Source organism: Morus notabilis, unplaced genomic scaffold (assembly GCF_000414095.1).
Source record: "Morus notabilis unplaced genomic scaffold, ASM41409v2 Scaffold2295, whole genome shotgun sequence".
Lineage (NCBI taxonomy): Eukaryota > Viridiplantae > Streptophyta > Magnoliopsida > Rosales > Moraceae > Morus > Morus notabilis.
Window position 1 is genome coordinate 21,922 of NW_010366587.1, and position 22,536 is coordinate 44,457.

Here is a 22,536-nt window from a genome sequence, read left to right on the forward strand (position 1 = left end):
AAAGAGTGAAACGTTAAGAACTTTTATGGAGTTGGCATTTTTTCTTTTCCAGCAGGAGAAAAGGTTTGATAAAATGCATAAGCTAGCAAAACTTATCAAACATTAGTGTCGATAGGCCTTACTGCATGACTTATTTGTTCTCATGTCTTCCTCTTCTATTTTTGCAGTTCAAGGTAGAAATGCTAACTTGGGATTGTGGAACATTCGTTAATCGGCTATCTGATTTTGATGTTAAAGCATTGAATGCAAATATTCTAATTTGTGCATTTTGGAGATTACTAGAGACATCTAAACTATCAGTGCCTGTAGAAGTCTCACGGGTTAGTGATAGTATTTCCCACTTTCTGGTTTCTTCTTTCTTTGGGGTTGGATGTAGTCATGTTATTGACTTCTCAAAGATATTGCACATGTATTACTATTTGCAGGGGTTTAGCTGGCTCGAGGACCTATTTGTCTTTTTCTCGATCTCTCGGTTTAATCACGTTTTCAAGGAACACCGTCTCTACCTTGTCACAAAGTGCAAGAAATCTCCTTTCCATTTTTTGGACAAGTTTTTCACGCAACAAGGTTCTTACAGTGACTTTTGTTTCAAGTGTCGTAGATGATATTCTTCTTTTCTGCCCCTTCTTCTGAAGTTTATTCTGTTTTCAATGTTTTATTTTTTTTATGAGTAGATAATTCTTTCGTTTCTTATAAAAAAAATTCATTTTGTTGAGAGTAGGAAAAAGGAGTCTTTGAATGATTTCTGTTTGTGCATTTCTACTGCTCATTTAATTATTTATTGTTTGATCCGACCCATTTATACAATAAACTTAGGCTGTCCATTCTATTTTTCAGATGTTCCTACTGCTGTTCAAGTCGAGAGTCTTCACTGTTTTGCACATCTTTGTTTTGAGTCAGAAGTAAGATTGCAGGTTCAACCTTTTGCGGAGTTCCCCTCAATTCTTGTCCCTTTGGCTAGTTATGACCAGGTATTTGTGTGGTGTTTTTTATTGTCTGCACTACTGGCTGTGCTTTTGCGGATTTTGACTTAATGAAGGATTATTGATATTTAACTTCTCAAGTATGCACTGTGATTCCAGCTGGAAAAAGAGTGCATGTGGGTGATTGTTCATTTTTATTTTTTTAATAATAAGATCATTTTTTTTGTTGGCATGCATGGATATAAAGCATATGCACTTCTTCATTGATAGCATTGCAAATGCTTATCCTCAATTATAATCGGTACTTGTGCCTTGTTTTGCTCAAGAAAGGAACAGTAGGCATCAAAAACTAAACACGTCCGACCAGTGGCTAAACTGAAAACCCTTTTTGTGTAAATGAAATGAGTTTCTATCACGCATCCAAATGAGTTGGACTAAGTTGATGCATTAAGAGTATGAGGGGCGGGTGAATAATATTTTTTTCCTTTCAATAATAAAAGGATTGGACAAAGAATGAATTTTTCGCTCTATTATGTGGGATCTTTCTGTGATTTTTTCTCTCATTATAGGACGTAAGAACAGCAGCCATGAACTGTATTGAAGGGCTACGTGCAATCTGGGCTCGTATTGACTCTTCTAGCAAGAAAAATGGTATTCTTTATTAAAATGCATGTTTCTTTGCTTTTTTTTTTCTTCCGTATTCGTATGTTTTGAATAATTTTTTAAACTTCCAGGAAACCAAGCAATATGGAGTCATTTTCTTGATGAACTTTTGGACTTGATAGTTCAACAAAAAAGGCTAATCTTGTCTGACAGAAAATTTCTTTGTTCACTTCTGGCGTCTTTACTGAGTTCCTCCTGCCATAGCTTGCTGGTGCCAAAGAATGTTGAGCAAAGGTACTTGTATTGTTGTTAGTTACCTCTTTTTACATGTATAGCCATAGGAATATATCATCTTTGCGTCTTTTTTTTAATCAAATCGAGACATTTGTTACCACTACATGTTGCTGATACTACAACGGAAAATCATGAGATCGCCAGTTTTATGAGCTGTCATATTTTTCTACCTTTGTTTTAGCTTAGTCCATATTTTCTCTTATACCAACCTGACAAAATTTTTGTAAGTGGGGTATTAAGTGTTTTTGTTTTTGTTTTTTGTTTTTTTCTAAGTGCACTGAAAAAATGAAGAATCTAAAATTTCTCCAGAAAGTTCGCCATCTGGACTTTCATGTACAATAATTCTCTTCCGTCTCTTGTTCAGGTTTGATCAACCAACGAGGGAAAAGATTCTTGCTTTTATATTGGGTTCTGCTCTAAAGCTCTCTGATTATGCAAAGGTCCGCTCAATGATGATCTGCTCTTCTCTTCAATTTGCTCTTTGTTTCTAGTTGCAAGTTGATTTTTCGTGCTATTAGTTATTGGGATAGATATATTTTACCATGGGCCTTTCTCTTGACCAATCTTATGAAGTATAAAATATTTTGCGAAGAAAGTGATGTGGGCTCTGTTTTGGCAGCTTATGATTCTATCTTTGCTCAAAGGAGCAGGTAGTGCTATTATATGTGTGAAAGAAATCGAGTTACTCTTATGTCAGCTTTTGAGAAGACGCAGTCAATATTACTGTGAACCCAGTACGCCCACCCAAAAGTTGTCAAACATGGAGGTTGAGATCTTATGCTTTCTTCTAGAGGTAAGTTCATAGATCTCTCTAATAGTTGCTTTATGCATAGATTATAGTGTCATATTCCACTGCTTACTGATAATCCGTTGTCCTCTGCCTTTTCTAGAGCTGTGCTACGCCCCCTTCACCTGATGGCCAAGTGTTCGAAGATCATTTATTGAAGGCTTTGCAGGTATGAAATTGTACAGAATCAGATTGTGCATTTGGGTTGAAAAAAAGAAGAATTCCTTTTCTGCCCTTCAAGATCTTAACTGCAAAGATTTGTATCTCTGACTCGTATTTTTTGGACTGTTACTCTTCCAGTTGGAGGGCATGCCTGTAGAAGACCCAGCTGTTGTACGGCCGTGTGTAACCGTCTTGCAGAATCTTAATGATCAAATCTACAGAGGGTTGAAGAATGAAATTCAGGTTACTTTATGTTTACATGATGTGGATTGCAAATGATGTTCTTGTTGTAAAATAATACGAGTGAGCTTTACATGTTAGCTTGATGCGTGGGCCTTTCGTGTGGCTGAGTTTATCTTTCGCGCTAACATGGCTTTCTTTGGCTGAAAGGAAAGACAGTTTGATTATTTTCCAGTTTTCCTAAATGTTTGGAAAAGGAAAAAAAACAGCACTTTTGATGCTGAATATAATACTTAAATAGTGAGGAGAAAGAATAATGATAAATAGATAGGCAACATGCTATTTGAATGTCTACTATAAAGAAAGATGAAAATGAAATATGATCAATTGCAAATAGAATATGAAAATAAAATATCATAATGAACATGACCATTGTGCTATTAAAAGAAACTTTCATTTTCTTTAGTCTGCTTACGCTTTCTGATGAGCTTGTGGCCTGATGTGCTAAGATGGTATTTGCTTTTGCGTAAGCAGGAAGTTCTGTTTCGTGAACTGGTGGCTTTGTTTCGGAATGCTCATGGTGATATACAAAATGCTGCCAGGGAGGCCTTGCTGCGCTTAAATGTTTGTTCTTCTCCTTTTCATTCTTTATCGTCAGTATATGTTCGAGTAACTGGTTGTTCTAGAAGGTTAAGCTGGTAGACAGTGGTCTTAATTCATGCATAACCCCCACAACAAAATTATTTCGTTGAGGAAAATATGGGAGAAATCACTAAAACAAGGTCCAATAACCAAGAGAACTAGAGGCCTTAGAAGTCAATAGGAAATGGGCCTATGACTATATCAGGCTTACAGACACATAGGAAAAATGTTGCTCAAGAAATAATTATAAATTGCACTTCAAGATCCACTAAAACTTTAGCAGTTGTGTGATCAGGATACCCTATGGAGATAATTATTTCGTTCTTAGTAGTTTTTCAGCAGTTTCCAAACCAATGCAAACTGTTCTGACACCTTTAAATGTATCAGATTACTTGCTTCACTGTTGTTCGTACACTTGATCACATTTTCAAGAGTGGAAGTTCTGTGATTACTTCAGCATATGCTAAGAAAAAAAGGAAATTAACTGAGAATCAGAAGTCCAATCTGCCTCATGTTGGAATTCATTTAGGAGAAAATGCAATCTCTTTTCTTAGCTCCCTTCTTGATGTTTTGCTGTTGAAGAAGGACATAGTTAACAGGTTTGCTTCTTTTGATGTCCAGTTATCTCTTTTCTTTTTTTTTTTTTTTTTTTTTTTGAAAAGGATCTAGTTATTTATCTTCTACTTCATTAGTATAAGGAACTTTTGTTTTGACATTCCATCAGTTGTAAAGAGAGTTCATATTTTCTAATGCTACTTGTGTTTGACTTGGTGGTTTAGAGATTTGCTCGTGGGGCCTTTATTTAAGCTTGTTGGCAAAACTTTTTCGGATGAGTGGGTTCAGAGTATCCTTGTTGTTGATGAAAAGTTGCCCGAAGTTCCATCTGATGTTTCTCAGGTGATTGCCACAACAGTGTGTGATATACAACAAAGACTGCTATTAATCCTGAAAGATATTGGCACTTCGCTCATGAATCAGCTGCCACTAAAGGTATGTTACTGATGTTATTTTTAGGTCTTTGTTTTCTTTTTGGGAGATCTTATTTAGTAAAGCCCTTACTACCTATCCTTGTATTGCAGGAAGACATAGTAAATGAGATAAACATAAAGCTACTCGTTGAGTGTGCCCGTTCCCTGAAGGATGGGGTTACTCGGAATCATGTATTTTCACTGATTTCTGCTATTGCAAAGATCACTCCTCAGAAAGTTTTGGAGCACATAGAGGACATTTTTACTGTTATAGGGGAATCAGCAGTCACACAGGTCTGTGGATATATCCCTTTGCTTTAGTAAAACTAATAATATTATGGTGTATCAATTAACAAAAATGTGATGTATCTTCTTGAGTCTATTTGTGGCAACTGAATTTGGATAAAATGAATTAGAGTTTGTGATATTGGGAGAATTTTTATTAGGTATTCTTCGTTCAAGTTGAATTTTTAAACTGTATATAATTTTCAATGATTTTGATTATCATTTGAAGTTTTTGTCTGTTGTAGATTGACCGCCATTCAGAGCATGTGTTTAAGGATCTTATATCCACGGTTGTTCCATGTTGGCTGCAAAGGACAAAAAATATGGACTCACTTCTCCAGGTATTTCAGTCTTCTTTAGTTTTTGGTGGTGAGCAGCTTCTTGTTTACCAATTGGGATATTTGTTAGTAAACCATTGTGCTGATTATCTTTTTTGAGCTGTAGATTTTTATGAATGTGTTGCCTGAAATTGCTGAGCATAGAAGGCTGTCGATAGTAGTATACTTACTAAGGTACATTTTTCTTGTGTTGGATTGTTATATATAGGCTGCCTTTTCAGGTTCTTGCTGATTAACACATGTCTTTGCACAGGACGTTGGGAGAGTCTGATAGCTTGGCTTCATTGCTTGTTCTCCTTTTCCGGTCATTAGTTTCAAGGAAGGAGTCATATTCCTTTGATAATAAGAATGCTGCAGACAGCTTCATAACTTCCAAAAAGAGGGAGTGGGAGTATGCCTTTGCAGTGCAAATATGTGAGCAATATCCATCCTTGATATGGCTTCCCTCTCTTGTTATGCTTCTTCGACAAGTAGGAGTGGGTAATATGTGCCAAGAGCTGTTCGTGGAGTTGCTGTTTGCATTCCAGTTCACTCAGCACAAATTGCAAGATCCTGAGTTCACGTTGAAGTTAGAATCAGAAGAAGATTTGGAAAAAATTCAGGTGGAGAATTTGTATAGAAAGTGGAACTTTTATTTCCTTGTCTATGTTAAGGATTATTGGTCTTAAGCTGCTATTCATACAGTGGTTGCTAATGGGTTTTTTAGTGAATGCTTGTGTAATGACTCGTGCTTGCTTTAATTTTACAGAGTTTGCTTGAAGATCTTATGGAGCAGATTGGCATTTTATTACAACTTGTGGACGCAAGAAGGAAGCAAATGTCTATCCCTGTTGTTTTGAGGGAAGAGTTGAGGGACTGCATGCATGCTGTCTTGAGGACTATTACTTCATTCATGATTCCAGCAGCATACTTTGAGGGCATAATTCGATTGCTACGCCATGCAGATAAAAATTTGGGGAAAAAGGTACTTACTGAATGTGCAGGAGATGCTCAGTGGGATTTATAAGCTGTTAACTATTTGCTAGAGGATAAAATATCTAATGCCTATACCACTAAATGAAGTAATTATCTAGAGCTGTTTGGTACTGAACTTGTTTCTGATTTCTGTCTTCATTTTCGATGGAAGAAAGGTTTTGGTTGGTCCAACATTGTTCCTTTTCTGTTTGTTTTTTTTTGGTCGGAATTCTCTGTTGAGTGTAGATAAGCTATTGAGCCATGAGTACCCAAGAGTGAAATAATAAAGTGATTGATATTCATCCTTCCATTCATCTCAGAAAATTAAAATTGAATATAGCAAAACTGCAAAAAAAAAAAAAAGAAAAAAAAAGAATAATAAATCTGTTGAAATGTGGAACATGTAAAGTGTATGAAGCAAAGAGGTAAATTTATTTCTCTTAGATTCAACTTTAACAAAGCAGTACCCTGATGTAGTGAATAGTAACAGTCCTGCATCCAGATTGCTATCACGTCAGGGTATAGGTATTAGTCTTCCAGGCATTGGTTCCATAGTTTTCATTGTTTATGCTTGCCATTCCCCACATTTAAGTAAAAGGCAGGTCCTCCTAACTGACTTAAACTTTTATGCAGGCTATTGGACTGTTATGTGAAATGGTAAGGGAGCTAGACACAGTCAAATCAAGGCATAAGGAGAGAAGAAGTTTGAATAGTCAATGGAAGCATATGGACGATACTGCTCTGAAGTCTTTCCAGAAATTGTGTCTTGAAATTGTTAAGATAGTTGATGATTCTGCTGGTGTTTCAGATTCTTTGAAACTGGCAGCCATTTCAGCTCTAGAAGTTCTTGCCAACAGGTTTCCTTTTGATTATTCTATCTTCATTGAATGTCTGGCATCTGTTACAAAATATATTAGTTCAGACAACTTAGCAGTCTCTTCTGGCTGTCTTCGTACAACTGGTGCTTTGGTCAATGTTCTTGGGCCAAGGGCGCTGGCTAAGCTTCCTTGTATAATGGATAATGTGATTAAGATATCCCGTGAAGTCTCTCTATGTTCAGATATAAAAGCTGTAAAGATCACTGATGATACACCTGTTGCCTCATCAACTACAAAGGAATCCATTGTTTTGTCTGTTCTTGTTGTGCTTGAGGCTGTTGTTGACAAGCTCGGGGGATTCCTAAATCCATATCTTGGAGATATAATAACAGTCATGGTGCTTAATGCCGATTATGCGCCGGGATCTGATCAAAAGGTCAAATCGAAGGCTGATACAGTACGAAGACTCATAACAGAAAAAATCCCTGTAAGCCCAGTAGAAAACTTGGACATTTGACTTCCTGAAACTATTTCTCCTGCATTGTTTCTCATTGTCATTTCCACTTTTGTTAAATTTTCCAGGTTCGACTTGCTTTGTCACCTTTGCTGAAAATTTACTCAAACACTGTTTTGTCTGGGGACTCGAGTTTGACTGTGTATTTTGGAATGTTGGCAAACTTGATTGGTATAATGGATAGACCGTCTGTTGGTGGTTATCACGCAAAGATTTTTGACCTGTGCTTGCTTGCTCTCGATTTACGCCGTCAAAGACCTGTTTCACTTCATTATATTGATGTTGTAGAAAAAAGTGTCATCACTACAGTTATTGCCCTGACAATGAAACTCACAGAGACGATGTTTAAGCCCCTTTTCATAAGGAGCATTGAATGGGCAGAGTCAGATGTTGAAGATGGTTCACACACAGGAAGCACTAATATAGACAGGGCAATAACGTTCTATAGTTTGGTTGATAAACTTGCTGATAACCATAGGTGAGTCACTTCTACCTCGATGTGTTTTAAGTTGTCAGCGTGTGCTTTACTTTTATTGTTTATTGGCTTTATTTTTCTTGTTTCTTTCAAGCTATTTCTTTCTGCATGTATTTTTACAAATTGACTTTTCATAGCCAGTTTTGACTCCTTGATGTGACCTCTGATTTTATCATTAAGGTTAAAGTTTCATATTGATTATAGTTACCAGTTACCAGGCAAATAGCTTTGCCTTGCATATGTATATCGTATCACTTTTAGTTTTTTACTTGAATTGATCATCCTCTTAGTGGAGCTCCTGAGATTAAAATTTACATTCAATTTTATTGCAATGATCTCCAAGTATTACGTTCAGATTATGCTACAATGCGGTCTTCCGGTGCCCCAGTAATAGTTTACCTAGGATAGTGTGATTCCTATTTTTATTTTGCAAAATATGTGTTCGGGATTTATTGTTGGAATAATTATTATTAGTTCTACTGCACTTTAGAGTTTTTGCATTTTCTTTATTACTCTCGAGAAAATTGTCAGTCATCCAAGCATTTTAAGACTACTATTATAGTTTCTCTACTAGTACTTTACCTATCGTTCTTGAAATTGGTTTGTGAAACTCTACGTCCTTCCAATGGTACGAGATAACATTCTTTGTTCTGAGTTCTTGAATTTTTACCTTCAATGAAGATGCCATAGAAACATTTTGTGCCTATGTTTCCTGACATAACCAACCGGGTATTATTTGAAAATACAGGTCTCTGTTTGTTCCATACTTTAAGTACGTGCTTGAAGGCTGTGTCCGTCATCTTACTACTTCTGGTGATGCAAAGACATCTGGTTTAACACGAAAGAAGAAAAAAGCCAAGATTCTAGAAGGATCAAATACATCAGAAGAAAATCGTTTGTCACTTGGAAGCTGGCAGCTGAGAGCATTGGTTTTATCATCTTTGCATAAATGTTTTCTCTATGATACTGGAAACCTGACGTTCCTCGATTCTTCAAATTTTGAGGTTAATGTCTGCGCTTTTCTCCTGAAGTCTTGTATATTTAATGCTAATAAGCATATAGCAGTCACATTTTTGTTCCACGCACCTGTCAGAAAGTTTGCTTATGAGGCATTGTGCATACTTGGAGTCAGCTTTCTGGGGTGTTGCTTTGAGTTATGTATATGCTTAATACATGTATATATATATATATATATATTTTCATATATTTAAATGGATGTTGCTAGCATCTCTCGTTCTGGATTTACTTCAGTAACCAAATTGGTTCTAGTGTGTGATGCCTTTTTATTGTTTCTTTACCTATTAGTAAATTATCCTCGTTTTATTGTATCATTGTGTTTCCTGGTGGTTGTTTTCTTTATTGATTCGATTCCTTTTCCTTTTTTTTTTTTGGGCAGGTTCTTTTGAAACCCATTGTTTCACAGCTTTCTATAGAACCCCCAATTTCTCTCGAGGAACATCCGAACCTTCCATCAGTAAAGGAAGTTGATGATTTGTTGGCCATTTGCATAGGACAAATGGCAGTGACTGCAGGATCTGACCTATTATGGAAACCCTTGAATCATGAGGTACTCTTGGGATCTTTACTTGTTTACATTAGTTTTAATTCCCTTTTTTTGAGTTTTATGATAATCGTCGACTTGATTGCAAGTCTGAAGGCAAGTAGCAATTACCTGCCCTTTTGAATTAGTCCTACTAGCCACTGATTGCATTCTTCCCCTGATATCAACCTCTCTACTCATATATTCCTTGCACTCGTTTCGATGAACATTTACGGGATAGGCCCTATTTTTTCGAATGATCACAACCTGTCAAGTTTTCTCTTGACTTGTTGGATTCCTGTTTTTTTTTTTTGTTTTTTGCTTTTTTGGGTCTTGCTAAGGCTCTTATTGAGGTCCGTGTTGATGACATTGCTGCTTCAATATCTTGTTTCTCCACCAAAAAACAATGTGCTTCCTGTTTGATGCTTTCTCGAGACGGTTTAAAAATTTGGTAGCGGTTTTCTTAATGGTTTGCTTATACATCATTTCAATTTTATGTTCTCAATGAAGGTGCTGATGCAAACCCGAAGTGAAAAGGTACGGGCTCGCATTCTGGGCCTAAGAATTGTCAAGTATCTGCTTGAACATTTGAGAGAAGAATATCTAGTTTTCCTGGCTGAAACCATCCCCTTCCTCGGTGAACTGCTCGAGGACGTGGAGCCTTCAGTTAAATCCCTTGCACAGGAGATTCTCAAGGAAATGGAATCAATGAGCGGTGAAAGTCTACGGCAGTACCTGTGATGACATACTAGGCCTTCCAATTTTGAGTTTTGGTGGATGGCCGTGTTGCCTTTCAAATTTTTCTAGCTGAAAGGCATGGAATGACACGTGGTTTCTTGGGGTATACCAGCATGATAGGGTCTTTCTAGTGTAACTGTATTTTTGTTTCAATTTCTTGCTTCCTGTTATTTTCTAGCTCATTTTCCCTCATGGAAGGGCAATGGAGGCGATTTCCACAAAAAAAGAAACTGCGAATTAATGGCTGCTTGATGTGATACTAAGCATAGACTGTTGAAACGCAGAAAGAAAATGGTGTGCATCAAAGTTGGCTTGGGTGGGTGAGCATTGTATTTATTCCGGAGGTTGAGTTTTTGTATTTTGGCCTTTGCGCCTAGGTATTTATTTATTTATTTTTTAATTTACATATTAATATAAGAATGAAGAGCCACCAACAAAAAACAAGGCAATTTTCCTATACAAATCTTGTCAACCAAGAGTGATGTGATCAAGTGCAAGTAATTTATTTATTGTGGTAGTAGCACTAAAATGAACAGTTCTTAGGAGTATATTTCTTTATCTCCTAGAGGGGCATGCTAAATGGGTCCGTCGTCTGTGACCCGACCCGACCTGTTATTGTTAATTTGAGTTCGGTTTAGTTCAAACATCATATTTTTAAAGATTTTTTAAACATAGTTTATAAAGTTTTGAGCTGGGCTGGTCTTAAATTTTTTGAGCTTAGGGTGAGGTTGGGCCGACCATCTCTCCTTTAAGACAGGACCGGTCAGGTTTAAAATTTTCCTTTGAGTCACAGGACGTGAGTTCACGTCAGGCGGTCTAAAATATTCGTTATATAGATTATTAATGAGATTATTTTTAAGAATTTTTTACATTGATTAAAAAGAATTAAATGAAAAAAGATCCAAAAAATTGACTAAAATGTACTTATTAATAAGGAAAATAAAGAGACAAAGGTTTAGCCTTTTTTTTTTTTTTTTTTTTTTTTGGGGGGGGTTAGCTTTATGTAAGGGCCTTTACGAAAACGAGTTTCGACTTTGATTCTAAAAAAAAAAAAACAAGTTTCGACATTGATTATAAAAAAAAAAAAAAAAAAAACGAGTTTCGACTGCTGGTCTTGGAGATTAAGAGCCCGTTTGGTTGAAGGATTTGTTCTCTGATTCGAATCATGGTTCATGGTTTGTTATAGTATTTTCTCTCATAAAAAACACACGTAAATTAAAAATAGTTCTAATCTCATGATTCTAATTCATGAATCAAACGGGCTATAAAACTGATTATGGTTCATGGTTTGTTATAGTATTTTCTCTCACAAAAAACACACGTAAATTAAAAATAATTCTAATCTCATGATTCTAATTCATGAATCAAACGGGCTATAAAACTGATGTGTTGAACTGTCTATGGGGCAGCGCAGACTGCCACGCCCTACCAGTATTAGCCGTTAGATTTACTTCTTGTGAGTTCTCTTTACTCGCCGTTTGGAGCAGAATCCCATAACCTCCTAGAGACCTTCACAGTGAAAGCAGAGAAAGACTCACTATTCTTTCTGTTAAAAGGTTTCAAATTCTTTCGTGGTTTTCTTCTTCTGTTTTTCGTCTATATTTTTTCCTTTTCTTTTCAGTTTCGTACATCGATTTGATCCGCTTTTGGTTTCTGGGGCAAAAGATTATAGGAATTTGAAGGGAAACATTGACTTCTAGGTTTTCTCTTGCAACGATATGCTAGTATCAATCTTTGGTGTGAAAGCTTAATAGTGAGGTGTGAATTTGTCTGAGAGACCCAATTGTGTTTTCGGAACTGGAAATAATAAAAAAGAAGTTCCAAATACTAATCTATGGAATGTTGGTTTTATTTGTTTTTTAATTTATTTTTTTGGAATGGGATAGGTAGTTAACAATGCTGCAAAGATGGAGCAGAGCTTATACCCATTTATCAAGGCTTGGGTCACAGAAGAACTTCAACTTTAGGAATGATTTCTATGCGATTTCACGGCAGAGCTATAAGAAGGCTTCAGCAGCCGTGGCTCCAGCGACGGCGGATACCGCGGAAAGGAGTTCTCCAAGCGAAAGACCGGTAGGATTCAGAGCTTCCTATTCTGTGTTTCTATGAATTCACTGGCCCTCCTTGGCGTTTCGGTCAAATTTCTCCGTCGCCGAGCTCTCCATTTAAGAATCATTTGTTGTCACTTGAATTTTATGGTCCGTTAGGTTCACGCTTTCGAGTCAGTGGTTCTGATTCATTGATGGGAACTTTGTGGCTGAAGAAATTTTTGAATTCAAATTTTTCGTGAGGTGAAAAATACTGTAGCAGACTCGAGAGTTATGGGTTCAAGTATAGGAACCAAACGGAACCTTACTTATTTCTTTCAGGGTTTAGGGTTTAGGTGAATGTTTTGGGGCAAATTACTTTCCCAAGTTACGTTTTGACCAAGTGTTAGCATGTACAGTTGTGAGTTATATTACTATTTTATTATGTATAAATGGTATGATGGATTGTGCTACCGTATAGCTTGTTGCTGAGAATTGGTATGCCAATGTTCAACAGGTTAATTTGGATAAAATGTTTTGGTCCAAGCCCTGCTCATTGGCTTTGGACCCGTCTTCTCCGCTGAGAGTTGAAGAGCCAAAATACGAGGGCTTTAAGCATATTATGCTCAAGCTGTTGCTGTTTTATAGCAAACAGAGCAAGTCTATTAGAGGGGCAAATGTGGTTTACATGCGGATCACCTCTCAAGTTGATTCACCCACAATTTATGAAGGTGAACTTTTGAACATTAATTTTAGTTATTGAATCTTAGCCTGCTATTTAAATTGGTACATAAATGATTTTGGAAACTTTGGTTGTATATTTATAGGAGGCCAAAGATTCTTTAGCCACGGATCCCATTCTTATTTTTAGAATAAGGTCGCCATTCTCCAAATGCAAGTTTTACTGACCTAATGAATATCAAAGAATTACAAAAAATCAAAAAGCAAGCATTTGTGATAAAAGTTCAAAAAACAAAAACGTATTCTAGGCTTTTTCTATTTATGCATCCTTGCCAGTACATATTTTTCAACTTGTTTCTTTGTTACTTACGAGCTGTGTTTTTGTCGTGATCTTCCACTTGCAGTATTCAACTTGGAGAAGACCTTTAAAACAACATTCTCTTTAATTGTCCTTCACATGTGGCTTTGCTTACGTCGCTTGAAGGCTGAGGGAAAAGCAGGTGTTGAGTTTGGGCAGTACTTGTATGATATTTACAATCACGATGTGGAGCTCAGAGTATCTAAAGCTGGGGTTTGTACTCTGTTCTTAACTTCTTACTGTGTTTCACTTTAAGATTTGTCTAGTCTTAAGATACCTCTCACTGGCGTGTCTCTAGAGGCAATTGAAGTTTTAAAATAACTTGGCTAAATCATCGAGTGGTGGAGTGTGCTTGAACCATAATATATCAGAGATACAGTGAAACCGTCATAATTGCTTGCATTAAGTAAAGGGTAAGTTGCACCAATGCACCCTGAACTTTTTCTCATTGGTAAGTTGGATCCAAAACTTTTGATTTAGCTTTTAGGTCCCTAAATTTGACAATCCTTGGCACATCATTTCAATCAATCATTTCAAAATGTCGGCAATTAGGGTCTCAAATGCCAAAATTGAAAAGTTCAATGTCCAACTTGCCAACCAATGAAATGTTGCGGGTGCATTTGTGCAAAAATTGTGGGCCATTGGAACACAATTGCAACGGATTTTCAAACTTTGGGTCCTATATGTTAGAATTGAAAGTTAGTGGGATCCAAGTTGCTAAATACCGATAAGTTTAGGGTGCGCTAGTGCAAAAGGCTTCACATATGTATACAGTTGATTTATCATTGAAATACATTGTGGCAGGTTAACCTACTATTGACTAGATGGATGAAGGATTTGGAGAAGATATTCTATGGAAATATTGTTGCTTATGATGCTGCCATGCTTCCAGAAGCTAAACCTGACGAGCTTCAGAATGTGATATGGAGGTGAAGTCTTCATCTTAATGGCCCATGCCCAACTTCCTAGTTTACTTTTATCCCAAATTGAAGTTTGCAACTTAATTGCATGGGTTGGTTTTCTTGTATTGAAAATCAATTGTTGCTGAACTGGCTTTTGTGTGCATTGCAGGAATGTTTTCTCGGATGATGGTTCGTCAAAGCCAGATGATGCTGCATCCCGAACAGTCCAGGCATGCTCTTATATTTGCTCTTACCACTGTCATTAACAACAAATTGATATTATGAGGTCTGATAAGCAAACTAGATTGGGTTTAGAATTCTTTTTCTCTTCTTCTTTTGAAATGAACGCATAATAACTAAAATCCAATTGCCTGCATGTCTAGCATTTAACAAAAAATAAGGATTCACTAGTACAAAGAGTTTGAGATAAACTTCATATCTTGGAAATAAAATCATCTTTGATTTCTTACCCGCAAACTTCTCACTCTCTCTTAATACACATGCAGGCATTGGCCAGGTATACCCGTCGAGAAGTTAGTTGCCTGTCTTTAACAGGTAAGTAAGCTGTTGTTTCCTTTCTTTTATATAAATAATAAAAGATATCCAAAATTAGTAATTTTGTCAATCCAAAGTAATGACTTAACTACCGTTTTTCTCTACATACCTTTGCGCCCCATCTTTGTTGATGGCTTGAGTTTGCTGAGTACTGAACTATTTTAACTTGTAAATTATGAGGCCCATCCTTACATTACCTGTGAAGAAGTGTTTATGGTTCAAGTGACTTCCTATTAGAGTTTCCATGACCGTATTGTCTACGTACACTATTTCTGTTCCCTAGAATTTACTCTGATGAAATTGTCAAATTTGAATGGGCAGATGAAGTAGCTATGTTTTCTGGGAACTTCATGTTTACACCATTGAAGCAAGAGGAAGCAAAACCCGTTGGGCATTGATAAGAGTTCATTGCTTTTTATTTTATTTTATATTATTATTTTATTATTTTTTTCATTTCTACAAAAATAATATTGTCACTTGTAAGAAAATTCCAATTCTATAGCCCTTTTATCACCTCAAAAGGGATATACTTTTAGTTTCTCAAATACTGGGTCTTGTACGGGTCCAATTTTCAGCGTTCATAGTCTGACCATGTAATGATGGGATAAATTTCACAAAGTGGAGTTCTTTACTTGTTAATTTTTATTCTTCCAATTTACTTAATTATTTGTTATTTTCCTGTCAAGACACCAATTATGCAATTCATGTTGAATTGAAGATGGTATGATAAAGTGATAACTATAGGTCTTCATGTTTCCATTTCTTTCCCTTGCTTTCAACTGCAAGATCTTTATGACTGATTTTGTGGATTGAATTGATGTATTTCTGGAGATTTTCGATGGATGTTAAATTTCCCGCGTTCTGGCACTAAAGCTTTTGTTGCTGGATTGGGAAGAAGTCCACTACTCTCTCTACAAGGTCAATTGACTTTTGCGGGTGTAATCTATTTGAACACAATACACGCCTTTTTTCATCCAATACGACTATGTGAGAGGATCTTTTAGGTATTGGCATACAACTTAATAGCCGACAAATCCCATTTGTAGGAAAAAATAAAAAAAAGGAAATATGAAACAATCGATTATAACTGTGGATTGATATCTATGCGTGTATGTTTCCAACATTGAAAAATGAAAAGTATACGTCGATATATGTTTAATTTTAAAATTAGTCATGAAAGAGTAGCAATTGTTTCACTTTGCGCTCTACACTCACATTAGAACAAAACTCTTTGAGTTTGCAGTACGTTGTAATTTTCGAACTCTTGTTATTGAGATGTTAAAATTTTAACGGTTTTAATAACATGTTGGTCACATAATTATTTAGATAAAGTGCAATATAATGAATTTAAACAGAATAGTTTAAAATTTTAAAAAATTTAAATACAATTCATAAATTCTTTTTTTTCGTTCTAACCCTAACTGTCACCTCCCATTAAAAAATTGACGTGTCATTGGCGGAGGTATGAAAATTGCAAAATTATACTTTCCTTTATTCCCCCACCAAACAACCGTAAAAGGATAGAAAAAAAATCGCCAATATTGAAGTCCCAAATATACTCTATAGCAAAGGGATTTTTATTTATTTATTTTCTTCTGGTCCTATAGCAAAGGGATTTTTATTTATTTATTTTTTTCTGGTCCTATAGCAAAGGAAATTAGCAGATGATGTGAGTGTCCATCTTGCCATCCTTATGTCATCATTATAGGTAATATAGTTGTCGTTATACAAATTCTATCTATCTGGTTTTCATCAAAAAAATTAAACCTGTATCTTGTAATCAACAACTACAAATAAAGATCTACATCAATTTACTATGTAAAATAAAACTCAAGTATCTCACTATTTAGATTATAGTTGATATAACTCCAGAAGAGATTTTGTATAAATAAAAAATCTATAAAAAAAGTAGAGATAAGGATTCACCCACTAAAATTTCCATTTAAACTTTTATAATTAAGAATACTCGAGAGTTGAGAGGAACACGCGTATCTATCTTCAATTGTTGATGTGTAAAAATCTCATTATGAACCGTACAATCAACGATTAAAAATGAACACTTGTATCAATCTCGAGTGTGCTATCATATCTCTCATTTTGTTGTTATTTGCAAGTTGGATCTTAAATTTAAATTTTAGCATTTGTGACTTTAATTTGAGCAATTTTTAGTAATCTGGTAAAATTAATAACGGATGTCAAGTAATGGACGTCAATTAGGATCTAAAATGTCAATTTAAAAAAAAAAAATAAAGATTCAATCCACCAACTAAAAAAAAAACAGTTTTAGGTGCATTTATGTATATATATTGAGGCATTTCCATCCATTCTTTTACGACCAAGGTTTGAGAGCAATGGAATCGAAGAAAAATAAACAAATAAGTAACTCGAGATTTATAATACTTCGCTCTCAATATAGAAGATCGCTAGAACCCATATCAAACACAATAAAAAAAATCGTTACTTTCTTTTTATTTTCCTCTCTTAAATTATATGAGTTTCTTTTCTATCTATTTGCTTTCACTTTCAAAAAATGGCCTAAAAGAAGCATGAGAGGAAAAGAATCACCTATATATTGAAGTTCCAAATCTACTCTATTGTAAAGGACATTAGCAAGTGATGTGAGTGTGGATTGATCATTGTAGGTGATATTAGGTGTCATTACATGTGCTTTATCTATCTGGTAAATGGTAATCAACAACGAAAAATAAACCCTTGGCAATAAATAAATAAATAAATAAATAAATGAAAATCCAAAAACTCAAGTATCTTTCTAGCAAAAAACTGAAAATAAACATCTATATCAGCTTACAACCTAAATAAAACTTAAGTATCTCACTAATTGATAGCTAGAATGGCAGGTCCTTTATTGATTATCAACACAACGCCAATAGAGATTTTGTATAAATGAGAATCCAAAAAGGTAAAGAGAAGGATTTACCTACTAAATTTCTCATTTACACTTTTATAATTAAGAGTACTTGCGAGTGACACGCGTGTCTAATGATAGTCGTTGATGAATAAAAACCTCATTTTGAAAATCAACAATAAAAAATGAATACTTGTGTCAGCCGCGCGTGTGCTATCATATCTCTTCCATTACAAAGATCACCAATATGCATGCATTTTAAGGTAGACACCTAAAATTCCTCATTAAAGAGAAAAAGGGGAAAAAGAAAAAATGAAATAAAATAAATTTTCAATATCCAAGCTTCCTTCAATAAGATTAAAGTAAATGCTATATAAACTCACTTGCAGACTTATAAGATAAGATTCAGAGTATATCAAGTGAAGCACCACATAAACTTTTTCTCTCTCCCTAATTCGTCCAAAAATGTCCTCCGCTAAAACAACCAAAATCACCCCGAATGCCGCCGCAACCGTCGCTTCACCATCGTTGCTCTCGGCAGAGGCAATAGCCCAAAACGAAGACATCCTTCACGAAATCCTTCTTCGCCTTCCAATCAAGTCCCTAATGCGGTTCAAATCCGTATCCAAACCCTGGCTCTCTCACATCACCAGCACCAACTTCGTCCGTAACCGAACCGCTTACTGCAACCAATCAATTTCTGGTCTCATCTTGCGACGCCGCTCCCGGCCATACCTTCACGGCATTCCCGAATTCGACTATTTCAATCTCAGCGGCGGTGAGAGCTCTGCCATTTCCTCCGGAGTTCCCTTCACTAATGGACGTCTCACTTTCACCGACGGTGGGAAGTCTGCCATCGGAATATTGCAGTCTTCCAACGGACTACTGCTGTGCACGAAAGTTCTCAAACGCAGTTACTTCCAAACTCCGGCCTCGCCGAGAGAGTGCTACATTTACAACCCCGCCACAAGGCGGTACTCCGTACTCCCTCGGAATATTTCATCTTCCGCCAAGGTCTTAGGCTTCAGTTTGGCCTTCGATCCCTCAAAATCTCCTTACTACGAAGTCATCTGCGTCTGCGGCGACAGCAATAGTAGAGACAATAACGATCAGCATTGGATCGAAATTTACTCGTCCGAGACTCGGCGTTGGAGGCTCTCTACGTGCGGATCGTTCCACACCGAGCAGTCGAGTGTCCGGTTCGACGGCGGCGTCTACTGGAACGGCACAATTCACTGGATTAGCTTGCAGGGAATCTTTTACTACTTCAAACTCGACGAAGAGCAAATAAGAGAGATTCGAATGAGTCCGGTAAACCGACCGTGCTTTTTTAAGAGATACAGGTACTTTGGAGAGTCCAACGGACACCTGCATCTCATCGATCACGTTGAAGATCTCGAGTCGCCGTCGCCGTCGCCGCCGTGCTTCGACGTGTACGAGATGGCGGAGGACTATTCCGGGTGGTTCGTCAAGTTCCTCGTCGATCTCTCCGGGTTTCCGCAGACAACTCGGAGAAACGTTTCGGGATTGGACGGCTTGCAGGACTTCTTGTTGTATGTGCTTTGCGTGGTCCGGTGTGAGCCTGAGGAAGAGTCGTACATGGTGGTGCAAACACCGGGTGAACTTTTACGGTACAAGTTCAAGACCAAAGTTTTCGAAAAGATCTATGATGTTGGGCCAGAAGGGTCTGATGTGAATTGGCATTCGTTGTTGATGTTGTTCCCGGTGATAGGGATGTGGCCCGATGACGCTTATCAGTATGTTGAGACTCTCACGCCTGTTTGATGCTATCGCTGATTAATATTCAGTTCGTTTCGTTTTGTCTTTTTGTGGTTTTTAGATTGTCGTTAAGTAGTTTGTGCCTGTGATATGCAACTTAATTGCTTAGTTGACCTTTGTGGTCTTTTTGATATCCCCTTTGAATTTCAATTGTTGCAATGAAAATCAGTCTTTTTGTTGAAAAATTGGTAGGGGCCACTACCAGTATTAAGTATCCGGTCGTATGTCCGTGAAATCTACCTTTTATTAGTATTTTTATGTAGTGCGATCATTACTAGCGGTACTTTATAATATTGTTCCTTTTTATTTCTCATATTTAGATCTTTTCTCTTGGTTTTTGAAATAAATGGTAACGCAAATAACTAAGGGTCCATTAGAGACACGTGCCTCACTCATTATAAAAAAAAACAATTTAATAAATTGATCCATATATTTTTAACATTTTAAAATGTTATTTCTAAATTGTCTATGCTTGCTTTTTAAAACTTTTCGTTCATTTTGTTAGTTTGAATCACAATTCAAGTTATTTACAATAGTATTTTCTTTCACAAAAATTTAAATTCAATTTTTTTAGCGACATCTTGAATTCTGCCCAACTGTGAAAAGGTCTGCGACCATTCTACCATTGGAACCAAGATAAGGTGTCACCCTCCAAAGCTATTCCGGAAGTAATCAATTTAATGGAGAAGAACTGCTACGAAACACCTAGCCGTCAGGGTCGTTGCCGCTAAAAATTGGGCACTCTACTTGCCGCCGATGGAAAGCCGCCCATTCCTCGTTCACCGGCAACTCCTCAAGAATGCCTCTGCTATCCCAACCGTCTATGTACCATACACCGTTAGGAATTCCCCCTCTTTCCACTCCTTGGTGAGCAGCCCCACCTAATCCACCGCACCATTCGCCAAACCCAAGGGTTTTTTGCTCCACGAAAACACCTCACCCCGACGTCCACACTCATTTTCCCCTTGGGTACACATCAGAGCTTCCCTATGGCCGTTGCGCTCATCCTCCCTCTCTTCGCGACAGAGATTCTGTGAAACTCTAGGGTCTGCCGGTCGATCTCCTCCCCGCGCGCGCAAACCTGGAACTTCTGCGTATTATCTCTCATATGAATTCACTTTTTAACTCAAATTCTCAACTCAAATGGGCGAAACGAACGATGCCATCTAACTTTCATATTTCTAAGCTTTGGTTATATTTGTTGTCTAATCCTCTACTTATTTTTAATCTTCTCAAATCTGACTTGTAGTACATTATTGAATCTTTTAGGCTTTTCGGCTGCTTCCATATGTAATACCCATAAGTCTTTCACATATTGGTATAATTTGGAGTTACAAAAAGGCATGACTGGTGGACTTATTGTGTTTTCATCTTTCTTATATCTTATTTACAAATACAACTTTTCTTATATCTTCCCAACTCAATTTTACTACTTATCTTGTATTGTTTAGCTATGAGATTCTTAAAGTTGACAAAAAAAAAATTCTATAGAGTTAAATTGTTACAATTATAAAACTCAGCTCGTATAACTTAAAACACAGAATACTTTTTTAAGTAAAGTCAATGCTGGATAGTTAAACACAAGAATATTCATAAATCATAGCTAAACAATAACAACATGCATGACTAAAATATCTCCAAAACAAAAGTATACACCATCTTCAATATGTTAGAAAGATTGAATAATGGATTGCACTCAAAGTGAATGGTTGGATATTCGATATTTGTATGTACCAGAAAGCCTTTAAAAACAAAAGGGGGTGTTCAAATAAAAAAAAGAAAAGAAAGAATCAACTATATAATAGCCTGTTCAGTTCTATTGACATGCCAACAACTTTCATTCATAAGGTCAACACCGAAGCTTGCTTTAGAATCTAATAACGTTGGCGTACTTCACAATCAGACTTTTCCAAATGACAAACGACAGTAAAATCCATAAAACTCATTAGCTTATAAGTGCAAGTGAACAAATTAAAACAAACCACCATTCAATTTCCTTTCATATGGTTCGAAATGTCATCCACCAAAAGAACCAAAAGGGCCTCCCCAGACGCCATCACTGCCACCAGCTCCAACTCTTCTCCGCCATCATACTCGGCGGAGATGATAGCCGACAACGACGACCTCCTTAACGAAATTCTTCTCCACCTGCCCATCAAGTCCTTGATCAAGTTCAAGTCCGTCTCCAAACACTGGCTCTCCCTCATTTCGGACCCCAACTTCTCTCGCCGCCGCAATCCTAGTTTCCCCACCTCTGCCTCGGCCATCTTCTTCCGCATTTACTCAGAATCAGGAAGGGCAAGACCCGAATACAACTTCATCGATCTTAGCCATAATTCCAACCCCTCTCGCCCACCTTTTCGGTCTCTCACCTTCGTCGACAACAAGCCCGGAATCGGAATCTGCCACTCGTGTAACGGATTGCTTTTGTGTTGCGCTTCTAGTCCTAATAGAGAGAGAAGAGAATATTATGTTTACAATCCCACCACAAAGCAGTATACAATACTTCCTCCTCTGATATTTCCCAGAGGCAATTCCAGGGCTGTTATAAAAGGTTTAACTCTAGCCTTTGATCCTTCAAAATCTCCCCATTACAAAGTTGTCTGCGTAAGGAACTCCGACGCTCAACGGGGTCAGTTTCAGGTCGAGATTTATTCGTCTGAAACCGGCCCTTGGAGACTCTGTAGTAACCTAGGCTCTTTCCCGGCGCAGTTCAGTACTCAATTCAATGACGGGGTTTTCTGGAACGGCGCTGTTCATTGGTTTTGTCCTTCGGGGACTTCTTTGTACTTCAAAGTCGACGAAGAGCGACTCGGGGAAATACCAATGCTTCCGGTCCCGGATGATTTCGACCCTCTCAATAGGATGTTAGCCTACTTCGGAGAGTCCCGGGACCATTTGCATTTCGTCGATCACATACACGAGTCCGGAGAAGTTCGCCTCAACGTGTATGAAATGGAACGGGACTATTCTGGATGGTTTGTTAAGTACCGGGTCGACCTTTCTCGGGTTTCGACGGCGTTCCCGGAGTTGATTCCGAGCTCTCTCTTTGACCAACTGACTTCGCAAATGCAATACCATCTCTTCTCTGTCCTTTGCGTCGTTCGGGGTGAGCTTGACGAGGACTCGTGTTTGGTTTTCGGCATT

At 37.1% G+C, this 22,536-nt stretch overlaps 4 protein-coding genes across 8 annotated transcripts in view; all 4 read left to right on the forward strand.

Annotated features, from left to right (window-relative positions):
* LOC21386951 (uncharacterized protein At3g06530) overlaps positions 1-10,662 on the forward strand; it is a 19,047-nt gene extending 8,385 nt beyond the window's left edge. The window contains exons 18-39 of the mRNA XM_010110802.2: positions 168-320; positions 426-567; positions 838-971; positions 1,493-1,574; positions 1,658-1,820; positions 2,185-2,260; positions 2,440-2,613; positions 2,711-2,776; positions 2,908-3,012; positions 3,484-3,573; positions 3,979-4,190; positions 4,371-4,581; positions 4,671-4,853; positions 5,090-5,185; positions 5,289-5,356; positions 5,436-5,784; positions 5,931-6,146; positions 6,770-7,441; positions 7,537-7,946; positions 8,692-8,947; positions 9,340-9,510; positions 9,994-10,662. Coding sequence (XP_010109104.1) covers positions 168-320; positions 426-567; positions 838-971; positions 1,493-1,574; positions 1,658-1,820; positions 2,185-2,260; positions 2,440-2,613; positions 2,711-2,776; positions 2,908-3,012; positions 3,484-3,573; positions 3,979-4,190; positions 4,371-4,581; positions 4,671-4,853; positions 5,090-5,185; positions 5,289-5,356; positions 5,436-5,784; positions 5,931-6,146; positions 6,770-7,441; positions 7,537-7,946; positions 8,692-8,947; positions 9,340-9,510; positions 9,994-10,224 — 4,260 coding nt within the window. The 3' untranslated portion in view covers positions 10,225-10,662. The remainder of the gene's footprint in view (positions 1-167; positions 321-425; positions 568-837; positions 972-1,492; positions 1,575-1,657; positions 1,821-2,184; positions 2,261-2,439; positions 2,614-2,710; positions 2,777-2,907; positions 3,013-3,483; positions 3,574-3,978; positions 4,191-4,370; positions 4,582-4,670; positions 4,854-5,089; positions 5,186-5,288; positions 5,357-5,435; positions 5,785-5,930; positions 6,147-6,769; positions 7,442-7,536; positions 7,947-8,691; positions 8,948-9,339; positions 9,511-9,993) is intronic.
* Positions 10,663-11,626: 964 nt separating this feature from the next.
* On the forward strand, positions 11,627-15,383 carry LOC21386952 (ubiquinol-cytochrome-c reductase complex assembly factor 1). Of its 5 annotated transcripts, XM_024173928.1 has the most exons (9): positions 11,627-11,777; positions 11,887-11,979; positions 12,108-12,294; positions 12,766-12,979; positions 13,334-13,500; positions 14,092-14,216; positions 14,359-14,419; positions 14,696-14,744; positions 15,066-15,383. In XM_024173928.1, the coding sequence occupies exons 3-9, from the start codon at positions 12,118-12,120 to the stop codon at positions 15,140-15,142; spliced, it is 870 nt and encodes a 289-aa protein (XP_024029696.1). In that variant the 5' UTR covers positions 11,627-11,777; positions 11,887-11,979; positions 12,108-12,117; the 3' UTR covers positions 15,143-15,383. The 5 variants fall into 5 exon arrangements, with proteins under 5 accessions (XP_024029696.1, XP_024029697.1, XP_024029698.1 ...); XM_024173929.1 differs by lacking the exon at positions 11,887-11,979; XM_024173930.1 differs by lacking the exon at positions 11,887-11,979 and having other exon boundaries at positions 12,112-12,294.
* A 2,692-nt stretch (positions 15,384-18,075) lies between these two features.
* On the forward strand, positions 18,076-19,395 carry LOC21386953 (F-box protein At5g07610). The gene has a single exon (XM_010110804.1). The coding sequence runs from the start codon at positions 18,076-18,078 to the stop codon at positions 19,393-19,395; it is 1,320 nt and encodes a 439-aa protein (XP_010109106.1).
* A 2,094-nt stretch (positions 19,396-21,489) lies between these two features.
* Positions 21,490-22,536, forward strand: part of LOC112094025 (F-box protein At5g07610-like) — a 1,224-nt gene continuing 177 nt past the window's right edge. The window contains exon 1 of the mRNA XM_024173925.1: positions 21,490-22,498. Coding sequence (XP_024029693.1) covers positions 21,493-22,498 — 1,006 coding nt within the window. The 5' untranslated portion in view covers positions 21,490-21,492. The remainder of the gene's footprint in view (positions 22,499-22,536) is intronic.

Coding starts and splice junctions, on each gene's coding strand:
- LOC21386952 (XM_024173928.1), top strand. CDS start 12,118: ATGCTGCAAAGATGGAGCAGAGCTTATACCCATTTATCAAGGCTTGGG. Junction 13,501..14,091: donor TCAGAGTATCTAAAGCTGGG/GTTTGTACTCTG, acceptor ACATTGTGGCAG/GTTAACCTACTATTGACTAG. Junction 14,420..14,695: donor CTGCATCCCGAACAGTCCAG/GCATGCTCTTAT, acceptor ATACACATGCAG/GCATTGGCCAGGTATACCCG.
- LOC21386953 (XM_010110804.1), top strand. CDS start 18,076: ATGTCCTCCGCTAAAACAACCAAAATCACCCCGAATGCCGCCGCAACC.